The sequence below is a fragment of the Amphiura filiformis genome, chromosome 15 (assembly GCF_039555335.1).
Source record: "Amphiura filiformis chromosome 15, Afil_fr2py, whole genome shotgun sequence".
NCBI lineage: Eukaryota > Metazoa > Echinodermata > Ophiuroidea > Amphilepidida > Amphiuridae > Amphiura > Amphiura filiformis.
Genome location: NC_092642.1, coordinates 11,446,830 through 11,464,564, shown reverse-complemented (window position 1 = coordinate 11,464,564; position 17,735 = coordinate 11,446,830). Strand labels below are relative to the sequence as shown.

General features: G+C 35.7%; 1 protein-coding gene across 1 annotated transcript in view; it reads right to left on the bottom strand.

Annotated features, from left to right (window-relative positions):
- The window catches only part of LOC140171249 (dual 3',5'-cyclic-AMP and -GMP phosphodiesterase 11-like), a 201,160-nt gene that overhangs the window by 86,218 nt on the left and 97,207 nt on the right, over positions 1 to 17,735 (bottom strand). The window contains 2 exon segments of the mRNA XM_072194477.1: positions 3,519 to 3,607; positions 3,610 to 3,688. Of these exon segments, the coding sequence (XP_072050578.1) occupies positions 3,519 to 3,607; positions 3,610 to 3,688 (168 nt within the window).

The window sequence follows — 17,735 nt, the reverse complement described above, 5'->3', positions numbered from 1 at the left end:
CAGTATCCGCAGCAGACAGCAACTTCATTATATCAATACCAGCAGTATGTAGCTATTTCATCAATGCCAGTAACAGAAGTACATAATTACTTCATCAATGGCAATATCCGCAATACAGCTGCTTCATCAATGCCAAAATCAGCAGTAGGCAGACTTGCTTCATCAAAATATCACAAAAAGTAGATAGCTACTTCAACCAGGCAGTAGGTAGATAGCTGCTTCATCAGCACCCATTTTATAAAATGTATTTAAGGTTAGCCACTCTTTTGAACTGTTGCGATTTGGTAGGTCACAGCATCTTGCGAATGGTAGTGAGCTTTGGCAAAAATTGCATTGATCATTTCATAGCAGTAGATAGCTACTTCATCAATGCCAATATCAGCAGTATATAGCTACTTCATCAATGCTAATACCAATAGTTGATAGATACTTCATCAATGCCAATATCAGCAGTAGATCACTACTTCATCTGTGCCAATATCAGCAATAAATAGCTACTTCATCAATGCCAATATCAGCAGTAGATAGCTACTTCATCAATGGCAATATCAGCAGTAGATAGCTACTTCATCAATGCTAATATCAGCAGTAAATAGCTACTTCATCAATGCTAATACCAACAGTAGATAGATACTTCATCAATGCTGATAAGCAGTTTGTAGTAGCATCAATGCCAATATCAGCAGCAGATCACTACTACATTTGTGCCAATGTCAGCAGTTAGATAGCTACTTCATCAATGCCAATATCAGCAGTATATAGCTACTTCATCAATGCTAATACCAATAGTTGATAGATACTTCATCAATGCCAATATCAGCAGTAGATCACTACTTCATCTGTGCCAAAGTCAGCAGTAGATAGCTACTTCATCAATGGCAATATCAGCCGTAGATAACTACTTCATCAATGCCAATATCAGCAATAAATAGCTACTTCATCAATGCCAATATCAGCAGTAGATAGCTACTTCATCAATGCTAATATATCAACAACAGTAGATAGCTACTTCAGTGTTGATAAGTAGTAGATAGCTACTTCATCAATGCCAATATCAACAGTAGATAGTCAATGCCAATATCAACAGTAGATAGCTACTTCATCAATGCTAATATCAGCTGTAGATAGCTACTTCATCAATGCTAATATCAGCTGTAGATAGCTACTTCATCAATGCTAATACCAACAGTAGATAGATACTTCATCAATGCTGATAAGCAGTTTGTAGTAGCATCAATGCCAATATCAGCAGCAGATCACTACTACATTTGTGCCAATGTCAGCAGTAGATGGCTACTTCATCAATGCCAATATCAGCAGTAGATAACTACTTCAGCAATGCCAATATCAGCAGTAGATAGTCAATGCCAATATCAACAGTAGATAACTACACCATCAATGCCAATATCAGCAGTGGATAGCTATGTCATCAAAGCCAACATCAACAGCAGATACCTACATCACCAATACCAATATCAGCCATATATAGCTATTTATCAAATGCGAGTATAAGTGGGTTAACTTCATTCAGACATGTTTTGCCTCACAAAATCCAAACAATATTTCAAAGGATAAAAAAAAATTGGGGCTTTACATAACATTGATACCAAAACTTCAACGTTGATGGAGAAAAGTGTAGATGGGGTTGTTATCTGCCCATCCTCCTTTAAGAGCTGGGGCAGAACATCCTAAAATAAAATAAAATTTACACTAGGGTTTACAATATTGGTAAAATATATTTAGCAAATAATAATCCATGGTCAGTTTATAGTTTCTATTCTTCCACATAAATACCAATCTGAAACACCAACAAATACTCTGGAGAGGAACGGACCAGACCTTGCTGACAGCTGTTATGCATAACATACATATGGCGGTAAGAGTCAACTGCTATAGTAACCCTTGAAAAAGTGCAACCATTGAAGTCATACCTAACACTACAGCCCTTTTTGACAGCTTTCTAAACAGGTCATAAATTTGCATAAACATGGTTATTTACTGTGGTAATAATTTCAAGAAATAAACATGCCTCTGGGAAAAATTAAATTCTGTGAATAAAGAAATTGTTTTGCTTTAACGTAAGGAAGCTACTTCCTGGAAATTTTGGTATTGTAGAGAAAATTATTTTGCTTTATAAAAATAAAGAAATTGAAGGAAATGTTGCTATCTTTATTGGAAATCTACCCTATATTCACTGAAAAATGAACATCTTGATAAGATGCATGTGTATCAACAAGTACCGCAACCCATCCTACCACCTTAGGAAAATTGAATCACTTACAAGTGTTGTCATCGACATGCAATTTATGTCGACATGTTGTCGATATAAAATTTGGATAACAATATTTATCGACACTGTTTATGACACAAGGTACTTACGAAAGTGGTCAAATTAACTAAAAAATTTTAAAATAACCATGACGTCTACTGTTTAGTAAGTAGCTTCACCAGCTTGTACCTAAGCTTCTGTCATGCATTAAAGATACGTAGAATATGAATTTACTGTGGTATTTACTGTGGTATATACGATTGTTTATTCAACTTCATGGACATTCTTGACCAAATCATGGACATACTTTTATGTCGACATGTCCATAATTTCTTCCCACATGTCGACTTATATTTAAGTATGCCACAGTTCTTCTCTATCCAAAATTAAAGAATTTCTCATTTTCTCATTACATGTTTACTTTGTCACTATTCACTGTTTTCAAGTATAACACTACCGTAAAAGTGCAATTAACACCCTACATTTGCTTTCACACATGTTATGCTCCAAACAGCTTCCATGAAAATAACAGTGTAGGGACATATAAACTAAGCTCAAAAAGAAACTTATAATTTTTTACAGCTTGTGAATCACAAGGTCATATCTTAAAATACTGTCAATCAAAATGAACCAAAATTACACACAGATTTACTTCAATACTCTACTCTTAACACATGTCAGTAACCAAGCAGTTGTCCAACTGACACAACAGCAAAATGCACTGTCATGGGACAGCTTCCTGGACTTCCTTCACTTTCACAGCCCAACATTTGGCACCCAGGACAAAAAATCTGTGAGAATGCACACAAGATCCTTGCACAGATGATAAAACGGTGCTGCTTTCTGCTTTTCAAACACTTTTTTCATGAAACAGGGCTGGGCTGTGAATGTGGTCCAGGAAGCTGTCCCATGTCAGTGCATTTTGCTGTTGTGTCAGTTGGATAACTGCTTGGTTACTGACATGTGTTAAGAGTAGAGTATTGAAGTAAATCTGTGTGTAATTTTGGTTCAATTTGATGGACAGGATTTCAAGATATGACCTTGTGAAAAATTATAAGTTTCTTTTTGAGCTCAGTTTATATTCTTCTTTTTTATGTAGGTCTATGTATAACAGCTTAAAATCACAAATTTAAGACACTGATGCAGCATATCTTGGGAAGTACAAAAAATGAATCCCACTACAATAATTACTTTTCCAGTATGGTACTTTTTTCAATTAAGAGATGTGTAATTAAATTTTTTTACTTACCTTTTCATCACTATCTGTAAATGCATCAATACGTTGGTCTTTGGTACCTATTTTGTTAATGACCTGTGCTACTCCGATCACCTCGCCCCTATTTCCTTGATTGGCATAGACAACATACTTCTTGTTTTATACCCTGTCTGTAAGTCTATTTCACAATTAAACCGTGGGTCCTGTAAAATACACAAAATGGAAACAAAACAATTAGTATACTAGCATTTGATACAAGGTTAGTCAACATAGTTCGGTTTTCAATTGTTACAATAGGGAGAAAGAAACATGAGTAGAACACTAACACATAATTTTAATAACTTCTGCTTTTTGCTAAGTCAGCACCAAAATGGGCTATTCCACTTAAAATCCACACTACCCCTGTGGTAGATTTTGGAAATGTTTTCCACAGAGGGAGTATGAATTTCAAATGGAATGAACATATTAGGCAGTTCCATTTGAAACTCATCCTCCCTATATGGAAGACCCGGGTTGAATCTTTCTCAGAGGGTGTATGAATTCAAATGGAGCTGATTAATATGTTCACATTCCATTTGAAAGTCATACTCCAATGTAGAATATATTTCCAAAATCTATCACAGGGGTAGTGTGGATTTTAAATGGAATAGCCCAATAGTCACTACTACTACAATGACTATGATGACTATTTGAGAGCCAAATCTGAATAAAAACTCACGGCAACCTGGTGCAAATTATAAATGCACATCAGGGTATGTGGATGAACGAAAATATAGTCCAAGCAAGATGCAAACACCAAAAAACACTGAAATTTTGCTCTGAAATAAACTTATCCTGAATACAGACCAATATTTACATGGATAGTCAAGCTAAAGCACATTGATTATATTTCCATTTTACTTTTTTCTCTTTCTCTCTGTGTAAAGTATCCAAACAGTTGGGCGCCCATTCCTTTTTTAAAGGAATTTTTATTTAGAGGTGGTCATGGGACCCATTCCAGTGGCATAGGTATACTTTTACAATCGAGGGGGCAGAGAAATATGCAATCAGGGGCCAAATGTTGGTTCAAATGCAGATTCTCCACTGAATCATGACAAATGGTGAACTCATCTGAAAGTATTACAATCAGGGGAGGGGGCTCTTGATTACACCGCTGACCCTCCCCCTTAATCCACCAATGACTAAAACTGTAATCAACTTAATCACACTATCCTAGACTGCAGGAAAACTCACATGTGAATATATCTTTGTTACATGAAATGTGTGTAAACCATGGCACCACACTAGTCTTGCCTTTCAATCAATGTATACATACGGTAGGAAATTCCTGCTGAATTTTGATAAGCTTTTATAAAAATACAATGAATAACCAACTAGACTAGGTCACAGTCAAGAGTAGAGTCTATATCTGCAGGGTGTCCCAATAACAGCAGGCACCAATACTGCACACCCTAGTAAAAGTATGCTGTATCTGTTAGAGTATAACATACTGGATACTGTCTACGACATGAGCGCAGGATGCTGTTTAATCAGTCTGTTCCAATGTAAATGACATAGCAGATTGGGCTTTTTACTTAGCGGGTTGGTTTTGAATAAGTCGACTGCTCAGTGCCAGAAGTGGGTAACTGTAATAGCTGCCCTGTGAATATTTGGCAACTTACACACAGTATTGCACTCATCTACAGATGACAGCTACACATGGCAGCTATTGCACTTACCCACTTTTTTTACACTAAGCAGTTGATAAGTGTGCTCCCACAGTAAAACAAGGTAATTTAACAAAGAAGATGTATCAATATCTTGTTAGCTCATGTGAAAGCCATAATGTTGATATCTGTCAAATTTCAATTTTGTTCATCTTTACCAGAAAATACCAGTAATAATATTACACATGTATAGTAATAAGTGTCAGGAAGGTTTTCGGTCCATTTTAAGCTGAAATAATCAGGTAAATGGAATATACCCCACTGGCTATTTAGGTTGTTTAACAGGAATCTCTATCTGGGATTTAAATCGTACACTATGGCTTTAAGGGTGGTTGGTCTAATTATAAAACATGCTGATTTCAAACTTGCCATCGGGGCCATCACCCAAACATTCTTATTCTAAATTTAGCGACCCACTGAAGAGTTCCAAACTATCATGCTTTTGTTAATTAGCCTATACCACCAATGCAAAACATATTTGAGGCCTAACCTTAAACCGCAGTTAAGAGAAAAATGGGTTTTCCCCGGATACAAAATCTTCATTTTTATTGACTATAGTGGGGGATGAAGCTGTCAATTGGGTCACACTCCTTTAAGGGCTTAGAACCAGAACTGTCTACTTTTTAAGGCCATGACTTTAGCATGCCCTTAGATACAGTTTGTATTCCAAATGTGCTTATGTCCTATATTTCAAAATTGACTAAGCATCAACTTTCCTGCGCCTTAACTGATCAAATGCTGTAAAAATTGGTTACTTCTGAAACTGCCAACGTCACGAGGATGGATAAAACTAGTTAATATCATCTGGCTAGTTGCATTTAAAAACTCTAGAGAATGCTCTCTTTTTAGTGGAAAATTGCAAAGGGAGTTATGGTTCTAATGGTCTATAATGGTCATTAGGACAAGTTACTCAATAACAGAATATTTTGTGTCAGAATTCAACATATTTTGTTTCTTTTGCGACACATATGTGATGTGATCAAGCAAAATCAGTCGGAAGTCAGAAATATTGATTTTCAGATATAGCCAAACAAAGGAAATAATTTTTTTTGTTACCTATTGTTTTCTAAACAATTCAACTGTTCATATATTTGGAACTAAAAGTTCAATGAGGATTTCTGCAAAATGAAGCATTACAAATGATTGATGCAATCATAAGAAAACTGAAAATTAAATATGCCCGACTTCAGACTGATTTTGCTGGATCACACCACATATACTAACAAATACAACTTTAGCTAGTACAAATTGTACAACCCAATATATAATACTATGCATAAGTCAAGAAATCACCCAGTATGATTTATTCTCGACATCCAATTTAGCGTACCAGCGAAAGGTTAATTTAGGTTGCGCATCTGCGGATATTTCTTTCTATCATACACACAATTTTGGTTGGTTATTTTACGGCACACTGACAATATATGTGGAGATATGAATGCTCAATTGCTTCTCTGGCTATAGTTATTTACATCACCTGTTCACAGTGCTCATCAGAATGCTATTCCAGTTGAAATCCATACACCCCCTATGGAAGACATGACCTTAATCTCCCACTCAGGGAGTATGAATTTCAAATGGTATTACCTGAATGACTCCATTTAAAATCTACACCCCCTCTGTGGAAGATTAAGGCCATGTCTTCCATAGGGGGTGTATGGATTTCAATTACAATAGCCTAATACACAGCGAGGATGACTGACCAGAGTTGCCAACTTTCACACATCTTGCCCATGACTACATGAATATTGATATTTTTCCTCCGCCTTTTCAACCGAGTGTCATTTAGTTCACTTTCACTTGCAACCAGGGATCACAAAACACGGGGGCAAAGGGCGATTCACCCCCAATTTTCCCAAAAAAGCCCCCATGGAAAAAAATGTTGTCAATGGCAAAATACACACATGAGGGCTATTTTTCATTGAATCTATCAAAAATAGCCCTCGTAATCAAAAAAGTATTTTGAGGCCTGCTTGCAACCATTCAGGTTCAAGGTTAAGATTAAGATTAATTACGACACAGTTGTTTTGTGTGTGTTTTTAAATAAAATGTAAATAAAAGTAAACAAAAACTGTCGAAGACAACACCAATTTGCGAAATAGTATTCAGTTAATATCCGTTAGCAAGATCTAACTGGGATTAAACAAGTGGGTGATCTGAGTTTTTCATTATTATGTTTTTATCTTACATTGAGGCCTACCATGTGTAATAAATATATTCGCAGGGTTACAAATTTGAGGCTGCCTGTTCTACCACAAGAAACGCAAAATATTTCCCCATGTGAAAATTTCCCAATATACAGTTAAAAGCTTTTTCATGTGCCGGTCACATCACCAAATGTGTTTTGTACGATAGTTTATCTTGTATTTTACTTTGTACATTTTATATTACTTGCTATTTGTATTGATTTTAAAAAACAATTTGCCTATACTTAATTGCTTTCTATATTATCATGTTATATAGAGTAATATTATTGTATTTTGTGTATATTATCATGTTGTATCATGTGTAAGTTTAAGTTATTTTTGGTAGTTTTTAAGGTTTTGCATTGTTTTCTCTGTAAAGCGCCTTGAGGCTTTTCTGCATAGGGCGCTATATTAAATCTTTGTTTATTATTATTATTAAAAGAACCCATAGAAAAGTACATATTTCCAGTGATGGTACACCACTTGTTACCACTTTTTTCACATTATTTTGTGCATTCCACATTATCAGGGTAATAATGAACAAAATGTGACATGAGAGGACATTTAGAACTTTCAGAAACTGAAAACCTTATGTTGATACGACTTTTCTTTCACTTGATCAATCGCTAAAAACAATATAAAACAAAAGAATTTTAACACTTTCTTTGCCAATATCTCAAAATCAACATTAGTGACATCCGACTCATTTCCCTTGATCATGTCACAAATGAACTTTCTTCTGAAATCTCTCTTTTTATTGGGTAAAGTCCTGGGTTCTTATGGAAATGAGGGTACAGAAATGTGCAGCAGACTTGTGGTGCATTTTCAGCCATTTAGTTTCATTGATAGCCATCATATCGCATAAAATAGGTTTAATAAAGGGTGTTTTTCAAAATGTTCTTGAAAAAGTGCCATTTTGTCATCTTGTTTTAGCAAATTTTGAGAAAATATTCCAAAAATTGGTATAATATTGGGTCTGTTTTTCATCAAATTTAGTTTAAAATCATGTAGTTTTTCAAGTCCCAGCCGCACATCCCCACTAAACCAAAGTTGAGACCCCCCTGAGTAAAGTAGGGGGATGAGGCTTACATGTAACAAAATTTAGGTCTAATAAGGCCAAGAAAATGGCAGGTTATGTTTTACATAACACATTCCGTAAGAATAAAGACCAAAGTCTGCAGAATGGGCTATCCTGTTGAAATACCCCCTATGGAAGACATGAACTTAATCTCTTAAAAACAGGGAGTTTATATAGCAACTCGAGTAACCCCACCTGAAATTCACACTCCCTGTGTAAAAGATTAAGGTCATGTCTCCCAGGGGTGAATAGATTTCAACTGGAATAGCCCGATAAAGATGCAAAATTAGTGACAAGGCTTTTCTGAGAAATACATATACCATATACCACTTAAAATGTTTTCTTAAACCATTGATATTTTGATAAAAAAATAACTTAAGATTGTTGAAGTTCATTTAATTTGTTTGAAGTTTGTAGTTATTACATGATCATCATGCTGATTAGGACCCTGTGCTACATATAATATGCCACAACCATTAACTGCCTGAGTTCAAAGACATACTTACAGTATAGATATTTGCTTTGCAATCCTTTTAACCTGAAAATGCCCATTTTGATTTTGGATTTTGCAAATGGAAAGGAAAGCAGGAAGGAATTAAGAGGGATTATGAACAAAGAAGTTGTTTATTTCCATTCGGATTCAAACCAAAGGCCCCTCGCATACCAAGTACTTGATCCGCGACCGGTGTTTCGCTGGGATGTAGGATGCTGTGGGATTTTGTCGGATTTATAGCTGCTATGTTAACTAATTTTGGATTGATGATGATGATGATAATGATGATGATGATGATGGACAATGATGATGATAATGATGATGATGATGATGGACAATGATGATGATGGACAATGATGATGATGATGATGATGATGATGATGATGATGATGATGATGATGATGATGATTTTAATCAATTGCTATTGCTCCTTCAACTACTACAAGGGCATTTATGCCATAGAGACTTCATTATTTAGACCTATATTCCACTAAATCGCCACCATCACAAGCCAGCACTGATTTTTAGCTTGGTCATGTACATGTAATATCGAGTGCCCGCCCGGCCGGCATTATTAGTGTAGGTACATTAACCTAGCAAATTACTGTCTGGTCAAGCTCTGGTGTTATTGATCCCATGTAATAAGTTTGTGTTGATGTTCGATATATCATACCAGCATCTCTCTCACACTCACTCTATCTCTCTCTCACTCACTCACTTAGTCCATATGTCCATCACAGGGACGAGATAAATCTTCTTTTATTCATGCTTGCCTCCACGCACTAACAACTCTGCATCTTGTTTGCCCAGCCTCTGTGCTTTTCACTTGCTGTGCCTCTGCAAGTCCACAATGGCTGAGCTCAAATCTGGATATATTATTACCAATGTTCTGTCAGCCGTCCATTTTGATCAATACCACCGTATGGCAACTTAATGCTTTTGCACGCAGCCGGCTATTTGGCAATATACAGAAACTTCACCAAATTTGTCAATTTCTTTCCAAATTACTCAAATCCATCCCAAGAACCGCTGACTCTATACTAGGCATGTTTGTGAATGCATTTTTCATGTAGATTTCATGTGTGATATAAAAATGGTGCCATTTTGAAAATTTGTAAAGTGTTTGAAACATATGCACTGTCCTCAGCAACCATGCGTACAGGGGTTAACTGGGTAAATGCAGGGAGGCATGAATTGTTGGTTGGTATAGCAGTAAGCTTGCTATAGCTACGGCTTGCTGCAGTAGTTATTTATGAGCAATAGAATAACTAGACGGATGATTGTAAATTGCTCTAGCTTTGCCGATTAGTTATCGATTACATCATTACTCCAAAACTGCCCTATTTTTTTTTTCATTTTAAGTTCACCACTCCAACAATCCAGGTACAATTTGCAAAAATAAACATCTATAAATTGTACTCTTCCAATTGTGGCTTATAAGTAAACCTTCATATTCCCAAATGCAATGAGAAGTTAACAAGAGATTCTTTCCCTGATTGTAAAAATATGAGACGTCGCAAAAATAAACAATTTTTACAGTCGCTTTTTTCGTGCCAAGTGAAGTACACAACAAACATGAGACAGAATCATGTAAAGTACTACTGACCCACACTCTAGGTAGCGATAGATAAATGACGGTATTGATGTGAGGGAGGGAGGGAGGGATTTGCTCAACAATACTGTTGCAAACCAAAACACACAATTATAATTAAGACACGGTTATAGGCGTAACGTACCGTCAGCTTAGCAGCTCCGTGGAGCCGGAGCCCTAGCCACTACCGGAGTCAGCGTACTACTAATTCATTATATGGTAGCCAAAGTAAGCATGGTAATGGTATTTCCACAGTAAACAACAAGATTAATATTTCATATCTCTTACTTTCAATTATGATTACTAACCCCGTACATTAATATTATGATTCTCCGCCCACCAAAATAGTATGGTTCATGGGCAAGCCTGAATAATTATGTCAAGATATTCAATTCTCAGATCCAGTCAAGCAAGCATATTTTACATATAAATAGAGTCTAGTATAAGCCTATTATTTTGTCTTACATACCCAAATCTAGGCTTATGCCTAAACACATCAAAAACATATGCTACCATTTTTGCTAAATGTATGGTATGCAAGTCTGTATTTTTTAGATTCCAAATTATTTACATAAATCCATATTTTTGTACACCACCTATTTTTACATAACTAGGGTCTGAAGGTAGATCTTGTGATTCATGTGGATACTCAATTCAATCAGTGACAGTGCCAGGATTTTTTTTAGGAGGGGGGGAATGGGGGGGGCAAAATCAACAAATTTTGCACAAAATTGCTGCAAAAAGCGGAAACTTTCTTAATTTTGGGTTTTTACTAGGGGGCAACATGGGGCAAGAGCTCTGACTGGGGGTATCTGTTCCCATGCCCCCTGTGGTGCCACCACTGCATTCAATACAATATTTGTAATGTTGCAACACTATATAGAAATATCCAAACAAATGATTGATTTTGAGCATACAGTGTTATCAACATTTTCCAGTTCAATCTAACTTGATATTTAGGGTCATGTTTTTTGCCATCAATGATTCAAAAAGTGATGTAACACCATTTAGGGGGAACGGTCACAAAATTTGAATGACTCCAGTGCCTAGTGGTAGCACAAGAATTTTTTTTTCTGGGGAGGAGGGTGAATTTATTTTGGGGGGCCAACGGGAAAAGTTTCTTAAATTCAAGTGATTATGGCCCAAAATAGTGAGATTTTTGTCCTGATTGGGCAAATCCCCCCAGGCATTGCCACTACCACTACCAGTCCTATTCTTCCTCTTAGATGCATATCATAAGTATCATCCATGCTTCATGTACATTCAAAATTTCACATAGTGGAATTTCTTGTCCTTAAATTGTGTGCTTTCTGTGGATGCAGGTCCGTAACACAATTGGGATTTTTTATGCCTTTTTGGTCAAAAAAAGGTCAACATTTTGGGGAAAAATCCACTTTTTCAAAATCCGTCCCCCTAGTCCAAAAAGGTCCAAATTTTGAAAAAAGGTCCACTTTTTCAAAATCAGCCCCCCCAATAAATTCTGGTTACGGGTCTGTGTGGATGTATTTTTTGTCTGTGCGTGTATGAACAAACCCACAAACATAGGTGGTGTACTTTGTGTATACTAATAAGTGTGAATGTGCACTTGCAATTCATGCATCCAGGAATGTTTATTTGTGTTTATACTTATGTTTATATACTATAGATAAACCGTTCACAGTTGTGATAATAAAAAGCGCTTAGATCCTGCAGCCGACGTTGATCAGCAAAGTCTCGCCTCCAAACCTATTAGCATTTGCTCTGCAGCACAATCACACACACACGCACACATGCACACGCATCATGGAAATCAAGGCAGGAGGAAGTATGCGGTCGGTCTAACACGAGACGGTTAGTTCTAATTATGTCAACCAAACCAACAACCCTATTAAAGGTCAATTTTGCCCTCCGGTGCCAGCTCAATGCCTCACTTAGCTCATGTGGATTTCTGTTTGTTGATTAAGTCTTCTCCTCTTTATTTTTCACACTTGATGTGTTATGAACACAACAATCTGATTCCCAGCTCTTTGATTTAAATAGTTCTTATTATCATATGTGATGTGTTATGAACACAACAATCTGATTCCCAGCTCTTTGATTTAAACAGTTCTTATTATCATATGTGATGTGTTATGAACACAACAATCTGATTCCCAGCTCCTTGATTTAAACAGTTCTTATTATCATACGTGATGTGTTATGAACACACCAATCTGATTCCCAGCTCTTTGATTTAAACAGTTCTTATTATCATACGTGATGTGTTATGAACACAACAATCTGATTCCCAGCTCCTTGATTTAAACAGTTCTTATTATCATATGTGATGTGTTGTGAACACAACAATCTGATTCCCAGCTCCTTGATTTAAACAGTTCTTATTATCATATGTGATGTGTTATGAACACAACAATCTCATTCCCAGCTCCTTGATTTAAACAGTTCTTATTATCATATGTGATGTGTTATGAACACACCAATCTCATTCCCAGCTCTTTGATTTAAACAGTTCTTATTATCATACGTGATGTGTTATGAACACAACAATCTGATTCCCAGCTCTTTGATTTAAACAGTTCTTATTATCATATGTGATGTGTTATGAACACAACAATCTGATTCCCAGCTCTTTGATTTAAACAGTTCTTATTATCATACGTGATGTGTTGTGAACACAACAATCTGATTCCCAGCTCCTTGATTTAAACAGTTCTTATTATCATATGTGATGTGTTATGAACACAACAATCTGATTCCCAGCTCCTTGATTTAAACAGTTCTTATTATCACATGTGATGTGTTGTGAACACAACAATCTGATTCCCAGCTCCTTGATTTAAACAGTTCTTATTATCATATGTGATGTGTTATGAACACAACAATCTGATTCCCAGCTCCTTGATTTAAACAGTTCTTATTATCACATGTAATGTGTTGTGAACACAACAATCTGATTCCCAGCTCCTTGATTTAAACAGTTCTTATTATCATATGTGATGTGTTATGAACACAACAATCTGATTCCCAGCTCCTTGATTTAAACAGTTCTTATTATCATACGTGATGTGTTATGAACACAACAATCTGATTCCCAGCTCTTTGATTTAAACAGTTCTTATTATCATATGTGATGTGTTATGAACACAACAATCTGATTCCCAGTTCCTTGATTTAAACAGTTCTTATTATCATATGTGATGTGTTATGAACACAACAATCTGATTCCCAGCTCCTTGATTTAAACTGTTCTTATTATCATACGTGATGTGTTATGAACACAACAATCTGATTCCCAGCTCTTTGATTTAAACAGTTCTTATTATCATATGTGATGTGTTATGAACACAACAATCTGATTTCCAGCTCTTTGATTTAAACAGTTCTTATTATCATACGTGATGTGTTATGAACACAACAATCTGATTCCCAGCTCCTTGATTTAAACAGTTCTTATTATCATATGTGATGTGTTATGAACAAAACAATCTGATTCCCAGCTCCTTGATTTAAACAGTTCTTATTATCATATGTGATGTGTTATGAACACAACAATCTGATTCCCAGCTCCTTGATTTAAACAGTTCTTATTATCATATGTGATGTGTTATGAACACAACAATCTGATTCCCAGCTCCTTGATTTAAACAGTTCTTATTATCATACATGATGTGTTATGAACACACCAATCTGATTCCCAGCTCTTTGATTTAAACAGTTCTTATTATCATACGTGATGTGTTATGAACACAACAATCTGATTCCCAGCTCCTTGATTTAAACAGTTCTTATTATCATACGTGATGTGTTATGAACAAAACAATCTGATTCCCAGCTCCTTGATTTAAACAGTTCTTATTATCATATGTGATGTGTTATGAACACAACAATCTGATTCCCAGCTCCTTGATTTAAACAGTTCTTATTATCATATGTGATGTGTTATGAACACAACAATCTGATTCCCAGCTCCTTGATTTAAACAGTTCTTATTATCATACGTGATGTGTTATGAACACACCAATCTGATTCCCAGCTCTTTGATTTAAACAGTTCTTATTATCATACGTGATGTGTTATGAACACAACACTCTGATTCCCAGCTCCTTGATTTAAACAGTTCTTATTATCATATGTGATGTGTTGTGAACACAACAATCTGATTCCCAGCTCCTTGATTTAAACAGTTCTTATTATCATATGTGATGTGTTATGAACACAACAATCTGATTTCCAGCTCTTTGATTTAAACAGTTCTTATTATCATACGTGATGTGTTATGAACACAACAATCTGATTCCCAGCTCCTTGATTTAAACAGTTCTTATTATCATATGTGATGTGTTATGAACAAAACAATCTGATTCCCAGCTCCTTGATTTAAACAGTTCTTATTATCATATGTGATGTGTTATGAACACAACAATCTGATTCCCAGCTCCTTGATTTAAACAGTTCTTATTATCATATGTGATGTGTTATGAATACAACAATCTGATTCCCAGCTCCTTGATTTAAACAGTTCTTATTATCATATGTGATGTGTTATGAACACAACAATCTGATTCCCAGCTCCTTGATTTAAACAGTTCTTATTATCATATGTGATGTGTTATGAACATAACAATCTGATTCCCAGCTCTTTGATTTAAACAGTTCTTATTATCATATGTGATGTGTTATGAACACAACAACCTGATTCCCAGCTCTTTGATTTAAACAGTTCTTATTATCATATGTGATGTGTTATGAACACAACAATCTGATTCCCAGCTCTTTGATTTAAACAGTTCTTATTATCATATGTGATGTGTTATGAACACAACAATCTGATTCCCAGCTCTTTGATTTAAACAGTTCTTATTATCATATGTGATGTGTTATGAACACAACAATCTGATTCCCAGCTCCTTTATTTAAACAGTTCTTATTATCATATGTGATGTGTTGTGACCACAACAATCTGATTCCCAGCTTCTTGATTTAAACAGTTTTTATTATCATATGTGATGTGTTATGAACACAACAATCTGATTCCCAGCTTCTTGATTTAAACAGGTCTTATTATCATATGTGATGTGTTATGAACACAACAATCTGATTCCCAGCTTCTTGATTTAAACAGTTCTTATTATCATATGTGATGTGTTATGAACACAACAATCTGATTCCCAGCTTCTTGATTTAAACAGTTCTTATTATCATACGTGATGTGTTATGACCACAACAATCTGATTCCCAGCTTCTTGATTTAAACAGTTCTTATTATCATATGGGATGTGTTATGAACACAACAATCTGATTCCCAGCTCTTTGATTTAAACAGTTCTTATTATCATATGTGATGTGTTATGAACACAACAATCTGATTCCCAGCTCCTTGATTTAAACAGTTCTTATTATCATACGTGATGTGTTATGAACACAACAATCTGATTCCCAGCTCCTTGATTTAAATAGTTCTTATTATCATATGTGATGTGTTACGAACACAACAATCTGATTCCCAGCTCCTTGATTTAAACAGTTCTTATTATCATATGTGATGTGTTATGAACACAACAATCTCATTCCCAGCTCCTTGATTTAAACAGTTCTTATTATCATATGTGATGTGTTGTGAACACAACAATCTGATTCCCAGCTCCTTGATTTAAACAGTTCTTATTATCATATGTGATGTGTTGTGAACACAACAATCTGATTCCCAGCTCTTTGATTTAAACAGTTCTTATTATCATACGTGATGTGTTATGAACACAACAATCTGATTCCCAGCTCTTTGATTTAAACAGTTCTTATTATCATACGTGATGTGTTATGAACACAACAATCTGATTCCCAGCTCCTTGATTTAAACAGTTCTTATTATCATATGTGATGTGTTATGAACATAACAATCTGATTCCCAGCTCTCTGATTTAAACAGTTCTTATTATCATATGTGATGTGTTATGAACACAACAATCTGATTCCCAGCTCCTTGATTTAAACAGTTCTTATTATCATACGTGATGTGTTATGAACACAACAATCTCATTCCCAGCTCTTTGATTTAAACAGTTCTTATTATCATATGTGATGTGTTGTGAACACAACAATCTGATTCCCAGCTCCTTGATTTAAACAGTTCTTATTATCATATGTGATGTGTTATGAATACAACAATCTGATTCCCAGCTCTTTGATTTAAACAGTTCTTATTATCATATGTGATGTGTTGTGAACACAACAATCTTGATTCCCAGCTCCTTGATTTAAACAGTTCTTATTATCATATGTGATGTGTTATGAACACAACAATCTGATTCCCAGCTCTTTGATTTAAACAGTTCTTATGGTGCCAAACACATCATGTATGATAATTATCATACATGATATGTTTGGCACCTATTATAAGGTCTCCATGGACCAAATTGTGTCACATTTGACAAATGAATTAAAGAAGGGATCAATTATAGGCCTTCAAAAGGCCTATGTATAAAATGAAGTGGCAGATATAGACAAAAACCCAGGAACAGAAAGACCGACACAGACTGATAAAGGGAGAGAGTGAAAGAGGAGAGGGAGAGCACCCTAAATCTACAATTAAAAATAATAATAAAGAAAAGGAAAAGGAAATAAACAAAGAAAGAATGAAAAATGAAAGAATGAATGAAAGCACAAACAAAGGAATTAACAAACTAAAGAAACAGATAAAGAAAAACAGGGAGAGTGAGGAAGAAACTTAGAATGAGAATAGGTGACACTACACGAGACGCTGAATCCACATCATAAACGTAATGATGCGTATCAATGTGATCGCCTTTTGTATGTGCAGACAGCATCATGTCATAAGCGCCCTCTACACACACATCATTGCACAATGAGCACCCTCCTTGCACATGCACTGTAACACACTTACAAAAAACGTGCTCACTGCACGATCATCAGTGGCGTGCGCAGCACACTGAAAGTGGGGGGGCCAGGTTGTTCAGTTCCCCCGAATGGAGTCTGATTAGGAGCAAATTTTGACGTTTTAACGCTTTTAACGTCCCCCCCGAATCCCGAATGACCAACAAAAGTGGGGAAATGGCCCTCCTGCCCCCCTTTGTGCACGCCACTAACAATCATTTTCTAGATGCCGATTTCAATGCTGTGTGGACACTTTCTATTATGGATGTGCATCTTAGGAGATCCGCATTAAAACGGTTTAATTCGGATCCCGCTCTCCTGTGTTG